This window comes from Symphodus melops, assembly GCF_947650265.1.
Source record: "Symphodus melops genome assembly, chromosome: 11".
Taxonomy (NCBI): domain Eukaryota; kingdom Metazoa; phylum Chordata; class Actinopteri; order Labriformes; family Labridae; genus Symphodus; species Symphodus melops.
The window spans coordinates 8,164,370-8,183,215 of record NC_136701.1 but is presented as its reverse complement, the minus strand read 5'-3'; the positions used below and the strand labels follow the sequence as shown (position 1 = coordinate 8,183,215).

Here is an 18,846-nt window from a genome sequence, read left to right as displayed (position 1 = left end):
TTACGTTCCCAGCCTCGGCTCGGAAAACACAAATAAGGAAGCTCAACATTTTGTAAAAGCAAGATTAAATAAACCGGGGTTAAGGTTTGATATACAATTTAACTTGTTCTATAAATTTACATTTTAACGTAATTTAGGATTTGAATTCTGATTACCGAGTCAAACTCTTGATTCCACGGTACATTGTTTGATTTCCATCCATCATAACCCATATCAGAACATAGAATACACTTTGTTTTTCTTTATTTCATTGAGTAATTAAGTCAGACCAGTTCAGAGTCATCATTGTTGATGTTTCCACTTGGTTCTTGAGAGGAAAACTGCAACACGCAAACCTTCACGCAATTAATATTAAAGTAATCTCGTTTATTTGCTTTCATTGCGTTATTTACAATAAACTGAAAGCTTCACTTGTATTGAGCAGCTGATGATGGTAATTATGTATAGCCTTTTGTATACATGATTTAGGTATTTTCTCCCAATTTGCCAATTTTTTGAATTCTACAAGGGTTTTCACGATCTCCAACAATCATTGAATGCAACATCAGCCACTCCCTAAATGACATGCCGTGAGAGCTCCGAGTAAAGATGCCTCAGTTTGTGTTTCAAACTTTTGTTGGAACAGTAACCCTGATCCTAAGGGCCAACATGTATTGCCTTATGATGTATACTGAATAATGTTTTATGTTTCGGATACTAAACCCCTACTGGTTCTGATACTGGTTCAGTTCTGATGCAAAGGATTCATTTTCAGCTCCTGTGTGCACACTTTCCTTTAGTCCTGCAAAATCAACAGGCATGTTGGATTTTTTTTCTCTCTTGAATGGATAAATGAACGATGACGAAGCAGCACCAAGAACGTTGTTCATCAATGTACTATTATGATTTCAAAAAATACTATAAAGACAGAACAGACTTTTTTTCCATTTAGATCCTAAGTTTAATTCAATGTACAACTATTCTATTGAAGCATTGCAATTTGCAAGTCAACATTGTGATATTAACCTTAAAAACTAGCTTTAAATATTTTCTAACACATAGTACTCCACCTACACAAGGAAAAGACTGAAGTGTTGACCTTAGAAAATAATCTTGAGGAATAGTCAATTTAACAAAGGAGACGCAAACAGGGGAAAGAAGCAGAAACTCAACCCAAGGACTGGATACTGTCTTCATATATCCAACAAGGGCGTATAAATCAAATGTGCCTTTTTGTTCTGACATTTCACAGTGCACCAACCTTAAATTGTGTGTCTTTATTACAGTATATTTCTGAATTGCACAGTAGAGTCAGTTGCCTGGATCAAACAAATACAAACAAAGGAGATTATACTTTGTGATCTTTTAAAGAAAATATAATACTGGGGGTCTGACTTTGGACCTGCAACACAGCACCCCATATCAGACAATCTTATTACATTACTGATTTTTCAATCTAATATTGACAAGGGCTTTGGAGTCATGATGGTTTTTCTGTTGTAACATATTTTATGAAAAGTTCTGTAGACATTTGGGCCCCTGTGACCAGCACTAGATAGATAGATAGATAGATAGATAGATAGATAGATAGATACTTTATTGATCCCGAGGGAAATTCAAGGCATCCAGTAGCAGTATTATACAGACAGGCAGGACACAAGACATTAGTTACAATACAAGCACTAGAAGTGCAACATGTTTTTACTCAACAAATCCTGATGTCAGTTCCATTTCATCATGAAAAGAGCCATTTAAAATTCGAACCTCAAAATGATAGAGACATGGAAGAACATGTCCAATGATATGTTTTCTACATGAGGTGCATTAATGGATCAGTAACACAGTAGCTGTTGTAACAGATACATATTGGTGATTATTTGCTGAAGTAGGACATTCTAAGCCCAAACAGAAAACAGGAGTAAAGAGACCAAAAATAAAGGAAAAGTAACTAAAAAAAAAAAAAAAGAAAGATATCCCCAGCAGTGCAAACTCTAACTGCTGGTTACATGGTTCATTGTGATAAATTGCAGTGGTTACTGAGTGGTTCCCCCTGCTGTTTGGTTGTGGTTACTTCAAGGGTGACGACTTCATGGGAATCATGATTCTAGATTCCATGTGCTGAATGAGAGGGACTGTGTGACAGGGAGGAAAAAAAAAGTCAGATTATTCAAAAGATTCTGCCCCAAAGAAAATGCTAAAATAATATATGGTAATGCATTTTGATATTTTAATATTTAATAGACTATGTGATTTTCCATCCTCATGCTAATCTTATAACCCTATCTTAAAAGTTGAATTAACTTTAGGGAGTATGTAAATGGGTAAATTTTTGCACTGGATCCACATTAGTATTCTGTTTTAAGAATCTTCTGTTGAATTTAACAACCATAATTAGGGCTAGGCAATTAATTGAAAATGAATCGAAAACCGACATTTAGAACCTCTCCCCGACAGGATCATGATTTGATTGTTGCGACACATATGTTGCGACACATCCAATCCGCAACATATGAGCAATGTCCGTCAGTTGGACACATTTTGTCTTTAGGGAAGACAACACGGAATGAAAATTAGTGAAATGGAAGCACTGCAAGAATTATTTATTTTCTGGGGACACCGATAGCGCAGTGGCCAATGTATCGAGGCCCAGTCCTCATGTGAGCAGCCCGGGTTCGCGTGTGGCAATCTTTCCCGCAAGTCTCTCTCCCCACCTTCCTACCCTATCCACTGTCCTCCACTCTAATAAAGGCTATAAAATGCCCCCCCCCCCCCCCCCCCCAAAAAAAAGGATTATTTATTTTCTGCTGTTTTAACGAAGTTAATTTCTACTTTAAAACTAAAACACGTCATTTTAATTTCAAGTGATGCTTTGATTTCAGTTCGAAATATTCAATAAATAACCAAAAAAATAGTTAAGATATGCACTCTTTCATTAAAAAAAGATATTCCAGCTTTTATAGTGGAGCATATTTACAGTAGAGACCAAGTCAGTGAATATGAGGGCAAGAAAACAAAACAAAATCATTGTTTATTAATCAAAATGGAGGTAAAATGTTTAATTAATCGTGATATTGATTTGAGTTCAAATCGCCCAGCCCTAACCATAATAATAATCCAACAAGGTGAAATTCGGTTTTACACTCAGTTTAATAAACATGAACACACACAGGCCAAAATACATACACGTGCACAAATAGGATCCTGTGGACATGCATTAATAGAGATGTCTCAGAATGAGGGGGCTGCCCATAGCGAGCACTCAAGAGCAGTTTTAGGGGTTCGCTGCCTTGCTTAAGGGCACCTCGACAGTGCTCAGGAAGTGGACTCAAATCGCTCCAGCTACCAAGCCAATTTCCAGAATTGAACTGGCAACCCTTCTGTTCAGTCCCAACAGACTGAGCTACTGGAGCTCCATGTCATGTAATCCTCTACCCACAGATAAAACTCAAGTTGGCAAAGTTACATCCCAAATTAAAACTAAGTGATTTTTGCAGTACTCTACGGAAAATGTCACTTAAAAATGCGTTACAACTTGGTAAAATCTTCTTTGTAATTTCATCCAATTTTTGCACACTGTTCATGCACATGGTAAACAGTTGAGACCAGCGTTATTGATTTAGTATTTTAATATCAATTGATCTTACTAAAGAATGCTGTGTAAGTTCATGCACTTCCAGAAAGTAGGTAGAAAGTCAAGTAATAAAACCTGATGGCATAACATTACCATCATCATAAGTGTGGATGTCGTCAAGCACCATCAAAATTGGGAGGGGAGGGGAGATGCTTACCAGTGTAATAAACAACCTCATCCCAGCCTTCACGCTGCCAAGCTGCATTTCTGATGTTTTCTCTGGACTGAAGATCTTTATAAGCTGAAGTTAAAATAAACAGATTTCTTGGTTTAAGCAGTCCAGTTTTACCTGTTTGAAAATACATTACGTAAAGTGTCCACTCTTAGAAAAGTGCTGACTTCTGACACATGGTAGATAATTTTCATGTCCTAAAACTTTGATAATGGCTAAAAAAACATTAATGATGCACCTACTGTGTATTTATTCAATATAGTTATTCACTGTTAAACACACCTCATATGTAGATATTCTACGTTACTTTTTGTATGTATCTTATCTAAAATATCATGATGTTGCCAAGTTCATACCAGAAAAACATGGCTTACCCCATAAATGGTGAACTGTGTACAGACTTCCGATCTGTGAGAAAAAGCCTCCCACTGACTCCTGGTTCTGCTGGCGGATCTCAATAGCACGCGCCCTGCAAAGCATGAAAGAGTTACATTAAATGACAAAAACAGCTTTTTATTGATGAGTTTGACCAATTAAACTGAAGAGGCTCAAGGGAAAGTGGCATTAACTGAGATCTCAATTATCTCTTTCAATTTAAAACATCACATTTTAAAGTAAAAAAGCTTTAAAATCGCATAATCTATGTGTGTATTTAATACATGGCCAGATTCCAGTTCAATTAAATGGGTTCACACAGAATATTAAATATAGAGGGTATAAGAATTGTTCTTGAGATGGATAAATTACATGTGATAAATGGCTTCATGCTTGAGAATCATGCAAAGATAGTGTAACAAAAAAATACAGTTTACTCATATTCACCTGTTACTTTCTTCAAAATCAACAGAATAAAATATAAGTGAAGATATAGTAAAGCCTAGTTTATACTTCTGCATCGCATCGACGGCGTAGAGACCCGACGCCGTCGTTGTGCACTTATAGTTCTGCGTCGAGGGGACGCAGCCGGTAGGGGGCAGTGGCGACAAAGGAGACGTTTGCAGAGGTGGTGTGTTCGACAACTAAATCAATCAAGGCTGAAAATGGGTGAATTTAACACACTCATTAGCCCACTGAGGAACCTGGATGAAGAAATGCATTTTTGTTACTTTCGAATGTCAATGGGCTGATTTCTTCGCTCTCAACTTGCCAGCAGAACCAGCCAATCAGAGATGGGGGGGGGGGGGAGGGGGGGAGTTATTCTGATTGGCTGTTGAGACGACTGAGGTCCTTTGGAGTGTGCAGAACTCTGTTTCTGAAGTTTTAAGGCTCTGTGGTGGCGTCTGCACTTTTCTATGCAGTGGTCTGCTGGGGAGGAGGGAGCACAGAGAGAGACAGGGAGAGACTGAACAGACTGGTCAGGAGGGCCGGTTCGGTCCTGGACTGTCCTCTGGACTCTGTAGAGGAGGGGGCTGAGAGGAGGATGTTAGCAAAGCTGATATCCATCATGGACAATCCCTCTCACCCCCTGCAAGACCCTGTGGGATTATGCCTTGTATTATTTAATTCTTTGGATTTTTTATCCCCTTTATTTAATTAATGTAAACTTGCTCATAGCCGGTTTTTTTTCTTTCTATTTTGCTATTGATGCTGTTTATATTCCGTTTTTACTGTTTTTTTGGAGCTGTTGTGACACCCAAATTTCCCCCATTGTGGGATCAATAAAGATTATCCTTATCCATACATCCAATCGCATAGCTTCCAACGGAACTGATCTCCTGCAAGTGCCATAAAAGTTGTTTATTGGTGAAGCAGGTGTGGATACCATAGATATATAAAAACATATATATGTTAAATATATATTTAATACAATATATACATACATATATAATACATATATATATATAAATATGTTCTATATATCTATGTCAACTACTACATCAGTTTTAGAGCACTTGCAGGAGATCAGTTCCGTTGGAAGCCACGCGATTGGATATAAACAGCCAATCAGAATCACTGATTCATCTCTGATTGGCTGGTTCTGCTGGCTGCATTTTTAATGAGGGTGTGCCACCTCGAGCAAGCACAGGAGGCAAGTTGAGAGCGCAAGATGCATGTTGAGAGCACAGAGACGCTGTGTTGAGCGCAGAGCTGATCGTGAGCACACGGAGCAGAGGTTGAGAGAGTGTGTACAAAGAGTTGAGCGTGCATAGACAGAGTTGAGCGCGCATAGATCATGTTTTTGGTTTGGTCAGATATATATTTGCAGTTCAAAATGAAATTATGTGCTTGCGAGAGAGCCACTGTCTCCTCGGCCTCTCGCCAATGTGGCACAATAATAACGCCATACGAGTCGCTTTAAAAGTTGCGGCCGCAATGAATTGTGGGGCGGCACTTTCTTATCTCCTTTTGTAAAGGATGGTCAAGTGTTTCCTCTGCTAAAGGAGGTTATAAAGGAATCAGTGAGCCACCTTTCCTTAATTTTTAGAGAATTCGAACAGCTCTTATCATGGCCACCACTTAACTGTTTCCGGGGTTAAGGAAAAAATGCGAGAGTAAGTGGATAGGAGGGACAATCTGAACGCACTCTCACATTTTTTCCTTAACCCCGGAGAGCAGTTAAGTGGCGGCCATGACAAGAGCCATTTGCATTCTCTAAAAAGTTAATGACAGGTGGCTCAATGCTTCTTTTTTTAATTAAAAAAAGAAAGATACAACAGAACACAAAACAAAAAAAACATAATAAGGGGATTTGTGGAATTTTTTCTAATACCAAAAATGAGAATAAAGACTGAAGAAGATCCCAAATATCGATCTGGTCTCAATGAACATTTATTCAAAGTCAAACTCAGCATTCGAAGACCTTTCTCTTCTGGGTGAAAGAAAGAAAAAGGCCCAGAAGAACGGCAAACATGAATACTTAGGCATTTCCATCACACTACACAGGGCACTCCCCATCACCACATAGGGCCACTGCCCACCTGGCAGGGCATGATCTCTCCTTGTGTGAGAAAAAGACCCAACGTGACTATTTACCATCTCCCAAGGAGATGGAATCTAGTGAGAAAGAGCCTGGGTGACTATTCCCACATGTACAAACGGTATAAACAGAATAAAGGGTGACAAATGATGGAAAACAAAACACCCGCGAGGCTGTACATGTAGTACAGCCTCATTTCAGATACATTTTATATGACAGATTATATGAGACCTCTGTACAACGCATATAGTACACATGGAGTAAAATTTTCCATGACAGGGGTCAATCATAATCAAAAGCTGACACACTCTCACATAGACATAGGGCCTTCCTTGGTTTCACAAGTTTCAAAGAATCAACATAAAGCTGCAGCTCCTTCACAAAAATGGTGAAGAGTGGGGCAGTATTTGCATTTACATTTGTGTAGAAAATATTTGGCAAGTACAAGTAAGTTATTTATTTTAAATTCAAATTTTCTGTCCTCCATTATAAATTTATTATTATGGGCCGTTATTATGGGCTGTCCACCTTGTGAAATTCTTCCAAAATAAATCAGATACCTTGCAGGAAAACATTAAGTGCTTAAGTGTTTCTATTTTACAAAATGCACATTCATTACTGTCCAAATTAAATATCGGTCTTAGGAATTCACCACATGGATAAATGTCATTTAATGTTTTAAAGTGTACCTCTTTGGCTATAGGGGTTACAGGAAAGTTAAGAAAATTACATCTAATTCTTTTGACCGCCGAGGTGGACTATTCCTTTAAAATATTATTTCTTTTGAGAGGAAAGGGAAAAAATTCTTTGGTGAGAGTGGATCTCAGAAATGTATTGTTACATATTTTTTCAAGAAAAGGTTGGCCATAGAGATACTGGGTAGTTTAGTTGTTATTGACATGTACATTAGAGTTCCCTTAATGATACCAATGAAAACCTGTGGAATTGCTTTAATTATAGCCCAGTAGAGAATTCAATATTGTATTTATGACTAAAATCATCAAAGTCCAGTATGCTACCTCTCTCATCCATAAGATGTCGAACTGACCATATCCCTTTTTTCCTTCCATTCTTTAAAATAGATGGACTTCCCTTTAACCAGTACGTATCGGTTGTTCCACATTGGGGTATTATGAGGAGAAAAATTATGTTTATAAATCAGTTTCCAATAATGGAGGACTTGCTGGTGAAATTTGGATAACTTAATTGGTAGCTTGCTAATTTCAAAATCACGTTAATAGAAATTCAACACCTCCAACATCCATAAATATTTTTGAAGGCAAATTAAACCAAAAATGTTCATATTGCGTTACAAAACTTTTCAACTACTTCAACTTCAAAGGTCCATTCATAGAATCAAAGTCAATAGCATTTAACTCCCCTTCTTCTATCGACTTCACAACATCCCCCTTTCTAATATAATTGTCTGTTCTTCCAAATGAAGTTATAGATAATTTGGTTGATGCTTTTAATCATATTATTAGGGATTGCTAACAAGTATGTTGGGTAAATAAAACGTGGCATAGCTTCCATTTTCGATAATAGAATTCTGCCAAAAATAGACTAAGCTCTTTGAAGCCATGAATTTAGATAATTTCGATTAGACATTTATTCAAGTTTACATGGAGTCCTGAAGCCTTAGAGAAAACCAATATAAGCTCTAAAGCTTGTGGTATCTGTGTTGCATTTTTTAAGAATATAGTCGTATCATCAGCCAGTTGACTTATGATTAGAGGTCTTCCCAAAACTGCTGTATATTGTTTAGGAATTTAGTCTTCGTTGCCAAAACCCCTGCAACTAAAATAAAAAGTAAAGGTGAGGCTGGACAGCCTTGACAAATTCCCTTTTTCACTGCAAATCTTTTACACGTTCCCATTGGCAGTATTACACAGCTATTTATATCTTTATATAACATCTTAATTACTTCCTGAAAGCATTCACCAAAACTAAAATATTTCAATGGATCCATCATAAAACAATGTTAAACCGTATCAAATGCTTTACAGAAGTCCAAAAACATAATAAAACCATCTTCAGGTCTTGCACTAATCTAATATTGTTATGAAGTTATCGTCCTCTGAGGAAGCCAGATTGAGATTCACTAATAACGTGCAGCAAACTTTCTTGTAGTCTATTGGCAAAAATATGAGCAAATAATTTACAATCAACATTCAGTAGTGTTATTGGTCTCAGATTATCTTCAAGTTTTCTGTCCTTACCCGGTTTAGGGATGAGTGTTATTAATCCTATCGTTTCCTTGAGAGTATCATAATCTTATTTATAAAACATTCCCGACTGGCGTAAAATAATAATTCTTTGATATCTTGCAAGAAATTTTTTTAAGTTTGTGGTTAATCCATCCTGTCCTGGCGCTTTTCCTAAAGACATATTTTTAATTGCATTTTAAAGTTCACACTTTTCAATTTCAGAATCACACATCTCAACAAAATCAGGACTAAGAGGGGTAAGTGGTTTTTATATCTTCCCAAAGAGCAATGGAATTTTCTCTAGAAAATGAAGATATATATATATATATATATATATATATATATATATATATATCTTCAGATATCAGTTTATAATCTGTACACTCCGAGTTATTAATTATAAGAACATTAATGGCATTCCTCTCTTGTCTAGTGCGTAAAAATACAATATATTTTTTCCCCCTCTTCAGTCCATTTTGCTCTTGATCTTATAAAGGCACCATGGGCCCTTCTTAAGTATAAGTCATCCAATTTTGATTGAAGAATTCTAAGATTGGACATTCTTTTACAACATTCACTAATTTCTTGGATTAAAGTTCTTTTTCTCATATATCTCTGCTTCTTTGATAGAAAATTGTCTGACTTTATATTTGAAAAATTCCCACCAATTTTTTTTACATAATATTCAAACTTTAGTAGGTCTGCATTAAATTTCCAATTAGTATTTCTTTTAAAAGGACATGTTTTTGGTTTTACTTCCAGATATAATGAGCAGTGATCTGTCAGTGGTGCATTTGACATAGATACCTCAGATACATAATTAACAATATCCAATGTAGACAACCACAAATCTATCCTCGACATACAACTTCCATTAGGTTTTAGCCATGAGAACTGTTTACCTTTTACATTTTTGCTTCTCAATATGTCAATTAGAGTGTAAATTACAGAACTCAAGAAATAATGTGTTGAAATGATCTACACATTTTGAGGCATATCTGTCCATATAATCATCAAGTGCAATGTTTAGATCGCCTCCAATCAAAATAAGATTAGTGTTGTAACAGTTTTTATATTGATGAATAATCTCAGGGACCACTAAAAGTAAAGGTCTACTCAGATTGGTGTTATAACCATAAACATTCATTAGAATAATAAAGCAACCTTCAATATTCAGAACAGCTGCCAACCAATAACCCTTCTCATCTGCTTTGTGTGTCACCACATTTCCCAGACATCTATTAAAGCAAAATAGCAACACCTGCAGATTTATTTGATATATGGCTAAATAGTATTTTATCTCCCCACTGGTTTAACCAGAAAGAAACATCTGCAGCACTTGAGTGAGTTTCTTGAAGAAAAGTGCATTGTGCCCTTCGCCCTATACAAAACAGAAAAATAGCTTTTCTCTTCACATTGTCTTAAGTCCCCTTGTAGTTAATGAAACAAAAGATAAACTGGTGTTTAAATTAATCATCTGCTAGAAAACGTCACAGCAGTGGAAACATCAATGAATAGCTTAACAAAAGTTACTTTGGTGTTGTAGAGTTAGTTAAAATTACTTCTCCTCAAATAAAGTCCCCCATTTACCTTTTCATCAAGTAGTGTGTGTGTCAAAGGTTTAGTGTTTGTCTTCAGCTTGATGCGGTGCCCGTTTATAAACCCAAAAGGACCACGGAAGTAAGCTTTCTCTACATTCTTCCTCGCCTGGTTGATGCGGGGCCAGAGAGCTTCTCTCGCCAGTCTGTCCTCCTTGGTGAGATCCTCCATGAACCTGATTCCTGCTTCAGTGCAGACCCTGGATTCCTTCGTCAGCTTTCACAACATATCTGTGCTGTCGTCTTGTAAACTGGATGATGATGTGTCGTGTTTTGTCTGCCATCTTCAGTCCAATCCGATGAACTGTATCCACAGTGTCTTCCACATTACTCTCCCATTGAGGGGATATTTTGCACAGTAGTTGGAAGTATGTCTTTCCTGGTGTCTTCATTCATTTTTTCTTTCGTTCCTCTAATTCTCAGGTTCCATCTCCGTTTATATCTGTATGTAAGCCTTTTCTTTTATTTCAGCATTTACTGCCCTCAAATGCTCCACTTCCTTTTCCAACATCGAGACTCTTGTTTTGCAATCTTTCACCTCTTCAGCATTAAACTCAGAAGCTTTGGTCAAGCGAGAAATGACCGCACAATTTGGTTTCAGCTCCATGCTAATTTCTTAAAACTTTTGTTCTTGTTTGTCGAATCTCGCCACAAGTGTGTTAATTGTTTCAAGTATTGTGGAGTTTGATACTTCGTCTTCATTTGGTTTGGATATTTTCTGAGTATGAGCTCCTTTATATGGGATGGAAGGACAGGACTTACCATCACCTTTTATCCCCGCTTTCGCCGGTGTCCATCAAAGTTTCTGAGGCATAGTCGTGATCCCTCACCTGAGAGCGTGATGAAGAGTACTTTTTAGACTCTTGCAGAAACATTTTCTTGACGTTTTTACTGATAAACTACTTATAAACATTAGCGTGTTCGTTCAGTGGAGATATACGTTCAATAAAAAGAAGCTTGGAGGAGTTTTGTAAGAGAGCTCGTAAAGTGTGACCGCTCAGTCCGCCATCTTCGGATAGCTCAGCTCAATGCTTCCGTTTATAACCTCCTTTAGCAGAGGAAACACTGGACCATCCATTACGAAAGGAGATAAGAAAGTGCCGCCCCACAATTCATTGCAGCCGCAACTTTTTAAGCGACTCGTGCATCCGACCCATATCCGTGCGTTCACGAAAACTAACGATCTGTCAGGAGAAATGTGGAGACAATCTACAGATGGATTTGACTTATAATTAGTTACAGCCTTTTTATTTATTTCATTTCTTTTTATTGTGTGTGAAGAAAATGAACATTGCTTTTATAGATTCTTGTATCATATTTGTGGAGATAATTTGCTGTTATTTGATTGATTTAATACGAGAAATTGTAATAGGCCTATAAAACCTTGTTTATAAAAAAAATAAAAGGAAAAGGGACGCAGATCATAGAAGTTAGCGCTGCAATAATTTACCTTAAACAACTTTGGTCAATGTTAAACCCAGAGGTAAACTCTGAACGTGATGTTGATGTAGAGGTAAAAGAACAGTTCATAATGACAAATATAGTTAAACATGTTAAAAACATAGTAGAATTCATGTTTTTGAGTGATATGGTATGTTTTGATAAAAAGGTGTACTTTCCCTTTAAGATCGCATATGTGCGTGAGATATTCTATTGATTTTTGTTTTGATTACGTAGATTCAAATGGATAGTGAAAGTAGATAGGAGGGACAATCTGAATGCACCCATAGTCAACATTTTTTGGAGGTGCACGGAGGGCCACTGTGTAGGGTCCGCATCGACTGCATAGCTACGCTGTCAACGCGACGCAGAAGTATACACCAGGCTTAAATGGTGCATAATAATGGTAACTTTGTTGTTATCATAAAATACTAAAAAAGTCATGAGTGTCTTGGCTTAAAAAATAATGAAATGTAGAAGGGTTTACAAAGTTATTCCTACCAGTAATTTCCCCATTCAATCATCGTTCCCGGCTGGAGTCCCAATGTGAGGAGAGAGAGGTGATAGGAATGAGACCACGGCAACAGAGAGGAACTTATTCACACTTAAAGAGAGGAGTACAGTTAAAAGGTAAGTGAGAGTTACCCTGAGTTGGTATGATCGGAGCTCATAGATGTTGGGTCCTCTGCGAGGGACAGGTTCGTTCCAGAAACTGAACTCCAGCAGCAGCTGGTTCCTGCGAGAGAGCAGCATCTTCCCCCTCTCATTCCTGTAGTCCATAAACTTCTACACAAAGGACAAAAATAGCAACACGTCTTTTAGTAAATGACAGTCATTTACACACTTCAATGCAAAAAAGTGAAAACTCCTGTTAGTCATTTAAGCACAACAGCATTTCAGACATGAAAGAATAAGCTGTTCCCATGACAACCAGGTAAAATTTATTGTTGCATAGAACAAGAGCAATGGTATAATCTTAAAGGGATATTATTTCGGCAATAAATTTCAAAATATGCACACATATCCACAAATGTGTGAACAGAAAATATGAAAAAAACGTGTGACTAGAACCACAAATGTGTTAAAAGATCCAGAAATGCATGTACTGATCTGCAAATGTACTAATTGCAAAATGTTAACTGATTTCATAATTATTATTACATTATTTAATAATGGCTTTTGTTGCTCTTAGTCCTGAAAATACACACAGCATCCACTTTTTGCGCTGTTATTACAACACAGAAGTAGTCTTGAACACACTGAAGTCAGAAGAACGACTTCCCAACACAGAAACTTAGACCAACCGAGAAGCACCTGAATGCAGCTTTATATACAGACATTTTACTACAACACATATGCTGTAGTAAAATTCTTCCAGAGGGAATTGGCATCCCTGAAGTATCCCTTTAAAGTCTCAGTAAGTCGATGTTTTGAAAAAAAGATAGATAGACCAACAGACCGATAGATAGATACTTTATTGATCCTGAGGGAAATTCAAGCAAGCAGAAAAAAATCTATTAACTAACTAGAAATCAGATAATTAAAAAGTAAATTTCTGTTGATTTAAAACAAACATATAAATAAAAGAACACTAACTCAAATATTATCTCTTCACTTTTTTATAGTGAAAAATAACATTTCTGTTATTAACCTAAGCCCTTTAAACAACAATAAACAGAAATTTGTTTAGAGTCAGTTACCTTATTCTGCCTTAGTTTGTTCATGACTTCAGTGAGAGCTGGGTATCCTCCTCGATATCTCCACAGATGAACTACAAATAGAATTAGGAGCAAAAGAGCAACAACAAAAATACTATTTGTGAATTCATGTTGATGTGTGTCTATTTTCCTTTTTCATAAGAGGATGTATCTCTCCAGGTCACCTGTGATCTGAGCTGATTTAAGAAATTCTCAAGTCAACCATCAACCATTCGCTTACTGAACTTTTATTGATAGTAAAATTACATATTTTAAAATGTAAATCCTCGACTGGATTATTATTATGCTTAAGTAAAAATAGTTCTGCTGGCAAATACTGATAATTAATTCAGTAAATGAAAACAATGCAATAGTATTTTAATTAATGTAAAATTAATCTATACTGCTACCTCTCGTAAAAAAAAACAACACAAGTCCAAAACCTTTTAATAGGATAAAAAATATTTGAAATCTATTGTGAAAATTGGTAATTATACGGGTACAAGTTATTGTTCTTGGTGCACAATTTTTTAAACATTTTGAAATTATCTATGCTGGGAGTTGCTGATATCCCTGGCTTGTGACATACAAAAGAGAAAAAAATGTCACTAGACAGAAGCCACAAAAAATGTGTGCTGCATAAGTGCAGTTTTTTATCACTGGGGTAAATAAACATTTCCATAATTTTGAAGGACTTTCTATCTTAATACTTAAAGAGTTAAATAATTAGACTAAAGCTCACTCTATTCTCTATACCCATTAGCAGTGAACTGTGAGGAGTATCAATTGGAGGTAACTGAGGTTATGAAAATATCATGAATAACTTGATCAAGAGTTCAAAACGATCCTACAAGTCAAACATTGGGAATGTTTTCAACATTATTAATAAAAAACCTGAGCGTTGTTTATTTTCTGACATTTTACTCACGTTAATGGTAAATTTCTAAATGGGTTAAAATTCCAGAAATACCAGATCTATTTGATTGTTTTTCAAAACAAGATTGTTTTTCACTTGCATATATGTATAGAAACCCTCAGAGCCAGAGTTGACCGATACCATTACTGTACCTGCCTGATCCTGCTCTCCGTACCATGTGTTCCAGGTTCCCACAAGTTCACATGGGTATTCAGGGTCAGCATGAATGGAAGACAAGACATCCTCACTGAAGACACACACATGCATACAACACAAACGGAACAGGTAACAGAGCATTGATACTTCAAATGTGTACAAAACCAGCAAGAACAGGACTGGGCTTTCTTACCAGAGTTCATTGTAATCATCAAGGCACTCAGGCTTGACATTGTGAACTGCAAGGAAACAACAAAACATGAGTCTTTAAAACAGCAACTGACATGTCATTTTTCAAGTTGGAAAACATTTTAATATCTGTCGTAAAAAAATCTAAAGCACACACTGGTAAAAATGTGTCAATGATCCACCATAACTCTTCCCTAAAGTGAGAAACAACACATACACTGTATTTTGTAGAGATTGTTGTCTTCTTTCTTGGCAAGAAGATGAGAATGTGCGTCTTTTCGGGGGTCAACCTTTCTAACAAAAAGAGATTTGAACCAGCTGTCTTCACTGAAAGCTGAGAGGCTCCTGTGGTCAAACAAAGCTAAAGGTTAGATACAAAAAGTTTCTTACTAAAATCTTATTCTTATGTTCTTCAAATCACACAGTAGTTTAATAATTGTGCACAGCTGTGACCCGTTCACCCACTGCAGTATAACTAAATAAGACATGTAACTGTACCTGATCTGGTGAGAGTGCTTTCAATAACGAACTGTCAAAGCTGTGCAAAAGGTCAAATGGACAGAAATGGAAGGCTGATCATGAGTTGCTATGTGTCTTATAATATTGTCATGTTTCTTGTTACATCTATTAAAAAAAGAAAGTAAAGTTCACAAAAGGTTGTAATGACTATTGAACAACCTATAGTTGAAATATCAAGGAACTGAGAGCGATCCGAGATTAAACATGTTTTAAAAATAATAATCTCCTTTTTATAACAGGGGCATAGAAAAGTTAATTCATTTGAAAAAATTGTATCTCAACCTCAACTTCAGTGGCAACATGTTTACACTCAGGTTTGCTTCAACACGGACACCTGCCACAGTAAGAAACTGTGTCCTTCCCTAATCGAAACCAGCCCTGCTCTTTAAAGCGACACAATTTGACCTTGGAGTAAAATTTATTAAAGAACTTACACAAACTAATTTGAGTTGTGTTGTCATTTCTTCATATTAGAAAATACTATTCCATCCACAAAACAATGCAATCTGCGGGTTAATACACCGCAGTAGGCACAACACAACCTTCTACTTTGAAAGTTAGCAAATTTAAGAGTTTGAGTGCTCATGCTAGCTAAGTTGCAGAGATGTGTACGGAACCAACGTCCCCAAGTTAGCCTTAACTTTAACTTAGCTACATAGCATACCGGCGGACTGCCATAGGTGTAAACAAAAAAACTTTTAAAAGGCATGTACACATCAGCACCAGCTAATTTAACCTGCGAAGCTCTAACCTTACGACCACAGTGACTTGTCCATTTGCATTAAGCCCATTTTTTGTGTGTTTCAGGCCTATGCCCAGTCGCTGGAGAACTCGGGTCGCCATCTTTCCCTCAAAGCTGTTCGAGATTTGAGGTTGTTTTACACAGAAGAGTTGTTCCAGATGGAGCTGACGTTATTACACAAACGTGACCTCGCGTTGACTTTATGCGACGGTATCAGCATGAAAACGTGTAATTTCAAATTATAGCCGATAATAAAGTAGGAGCTGACCTTAAATTTTGTAGTTGTTGAATAGTCATAAAACATTGATATTCAACCTGCTATTAATTGACGTGAGATGACACATCAGTAGCACTGACGATGCATTTTGGCCTTTACAAAATTCAACCGTTTAAAACACGTTTACAATATTCACTTTTTTTGTCGTTACTCTTGGAAGTAATAAAACACAGGCAAATCACAAGATTAGGTGCCGAGTTGAAAAAATATATTAGTTTGCATCATTACTATTTTAAGCATTCCTCAAAATAAAATCTTGACGAAATTGTATTTCACAAAACATTGTAGACTGAATAGCAGTATATACTGTATTGAAGACATTTAGTTTTTGACAAATACGAGCAAATATGTTTATTTAAGCATTGACAGGCCTACATCAATGCATACATTTGTTTTTCAAAATGCATTTGTAAGAACACACATGTAAGGGGCAATTGTTTTCAAACAGATCCTGGGTCACAGAGTAAGCAGATATGTACATCATACATGTATGTTTGGAAGTGATCACGTCTTTCTTTTGGTTGTCCACATGAAATCGAAAGAAGAATTGATTACTGGTCTGTTTCATGAAACATGTTACATGGAAACATAAACAGGCAATGTTATCTTTGCATAATTGCAGAGCGACAATGACTTAAGACAGAAAAATTGTTTGCTTTCATGCAACGGGAATTTGTGGGGAATCTGCACCGCTCAAAACAGCAGAGATCTTCAGCTCTTGAAGTTTTTCTGACAAAGTTGCATCTTCTTCCAGGTTCAGTGGAAGGTCAGTCAGTGGCTCCACAAACTCAGTCCCTGCAACCTTCTTTCCTGTCAGTGGGTCAACCACCCGACCAACCTTATGTACAATGTCCACCAGTTCATGCTTCACATGTTTGGACCTAGCCTCAGGTAAAGCCTTAAGGAGGACGATATCTCCAGTAGTGCTCTGTTGCAGAGCATCATGGGCAAAGTAGGTTTTCCTCTTGTTGTAGTACTATGGGAAAGAGAAGACATATTGAGATTCAACCTAATCAAGAGATAATGTACTGCAATACTTCAGCAACCACAAAAGAATTTGGATGTCATATTTTAAATCAGTTTGTATTAATCATTGAGACTTTAAAGCAAATGTTTGAATTGTCATTAACAGCTTTTTTTAATGGTAAAATTAATGACAAATGTATATGAGTTGCTGTAAGGTAAATAAAACAATGACTAGAAAACAATGTTCCTTCAAATCTTACGCAATTATTTGTAAATCAACAGACATGATGGAGAAATATCAGGCTGAGATGCATTGTTGGGATAGGCTCAGTAATAGTAGTAGTAAGTGTACCTATCTCAGCAAATGAACATTGCTTAAAGGTTCACCTTTAACAGGTAAGGGTCCAGCACGAGCCTTGTGACCCTTACTTTGGCAGTTTTTAGCATCTTGGTCCCTGTTACTCTGCCGATGATCCATTTCGCATGGACTGATGCATGCTTGACCGACATTCTGGGAAACTCGTTACCACCTTAAGAAGAATAAACCATTCACGAAAATCAGTACACCATCTGTCACAAGGTGGTCAGTGAAAGTCTTACCTGCTCTTTTTTAAAATTTACAACACAAAATAAAATCATTTGCGGTTTTATGAAATCAATTGTAAATTTCAGAAATACCGTTAGCACATACACTTTTAAGGGTTTTTAAGAAGTACAAAACAATACAGCTATTCGCTGCAGGGTTTTCTTTAAATCAAGCATAAAAAAAGGCTTATTGTTTTCTAAGCAAAACTAGTGTCAAAAAGGGAAAACACAGGCAAGCGTTAGTTAGCCACGTTACAGATTCACAGCAGTATTCATACAAAAACAGGAATGACTAATTATGTAGTCATTCAAAGACATTAACGCAGATTAATAATAAATATATTATGTGTTATAGAATCAACTCACCGAACAACCTAAACGGAACAACTGAAGGAGGTCAAAACATTTTCGACAGAGGACTTCTCCATACTGCTCGGCTTTTTTTGATGACGTCTTCTTTCTTCTTCTTCTTTTAGTTTAATGGCGGGTTACAAGATTACACACATAAATTAAAGAGGTGCATATATCTATAGTGCATACCGCCACCTACTGTACCGGAGTATGTAGCAGCAGCTTCTTTGGCTGGATCCCAAGTCCCTTATTTGCACCGAGTGGCTCAGTCTCATGTCCCTTATTTGCACCGAGTGTCCTCCGAGTTGTCTCCTCCACTTGCGTCTTAGTCCCGCCCACCAGAGATGCACGGAGGAAACGAAGCCGAGGAGAGAGGACCGAGGAAATCAGCTTTAAGACACATGAGACATCGTTTCCTCGACAGCGTCACATGACGCGACATCAGCTGATCACGTTCAGCTGTCAATCAGCCTAACAGCAGTTTATGTCTACACAAACACGCAC

The 18,846-nt window shown here is 36.9% G+C and overlaps 2 protein-coding genes across 2 annotated transcripts; both read right to left on the bottom strand.

Annotated features, from left to right (window-relative positions):
- Positions 1 to 1,134: 1,134 nt before the first annotated feature.
- On the bottom strand, positions 1,135 to 16,513 carry LOC306832161 (protein NipSnap homolog 2-like). The gene is made up of 10 exons (XM_079356610.1): positions 16,173 to 16,513; positions 15,120 to 15,247; positions 14,907 to 14,952; positions 14,710 to 14,804; positions 13,645 to 13,715; positions 12,590 to 12,730; positions 12,446 to 12,477; positions 4,157 to 4,251; positions 3,768 to 3,851; positions 1,135 to 2,111 (listed from the first exon to the last, which is right to left on the bottom strand). Exons 1-10 carry the CDS (start codon positions 16,262 to 16,264, stop codon positions 2,047 to 2,049), a joined length of 849 nt encoding a protein of 282 aa, XP_079212736.1. The 5' UTR covers positions 16,265 to 16,513; the 3' UTR covers positions 1,135 to 2,046.
- Positions 16,514 to 16,779: 266 nt separating this feature from the next.
- mrps17 (mitochondrial ribosomal protein S17) lies at positions 16,780 to 18,590 on the bottom strand. Its single transcript, XM_079356617.1, has 3 exons — positions 18,358 to 18,590; positions 17,794 to 17,936; positions 16,780 to 17,416 (listed from the first exon to the last, which is right to left on the bottom strand). The coding sequence occupies exons 2-3, from the start codon at positions 17,914 to 17,916 to the stop codon at positions 17,099 to 17,101; spliced, it is 441 nt and encodes a 146-aa protein (XP_079212743.1). The 5' UTR covers positions 17,917 to 17,936; positions 18,358 to 18,590; the 3' UTR covers positions 16,780 to 17,098.
- Between the last annotated feature and the right edge of the window lie 256 nt (positions 18,591 to 18,846).

What these genes read in the sequence shown, in the direction of transcription:
- LOC306832161 (XM_079356610.1), bottom strand. Translation starts at nt 16,264, where the DNA reads ATGGCGACCCGAGTTCTCCAGCGACTGGGCATAGGCCTGAAACACACA. An exon ending in GATGATTACAATGAACTCTG is followed by an intron (nt 14,805 to 14,906) that starts GTAAGAAAGCCC and finishes GTGTGTCTTCAG; the next exon opens with TGAGGATGTCTTGTCTTCCA. An exon ending in TGAGGTTGTTTATTACACTG is followed by an intron (nt 2,112 to 3,767) that starts GTAAGCATCTCC and finishes CCTGTCACACAG; the next exon opens with TCCCTCTCATTCAGCACATG.
- mrps17 (XM_079356617.1), bottom strand. Translation starts at nt 17,916, where the DNA reads ATGTCGGTCAAGCATGCATCAGTCCATGCGAAATGGATCATCGGCAGA. An exon ending in TGGACCCTTACCTGTTAAAG is followed by an intron (nt 17,417 to 17,793) that starts GTGAACCTTTAA and finishes TCTTTCCCATAG; the next exon opens with TACTACAACAAGAGGAAAAC.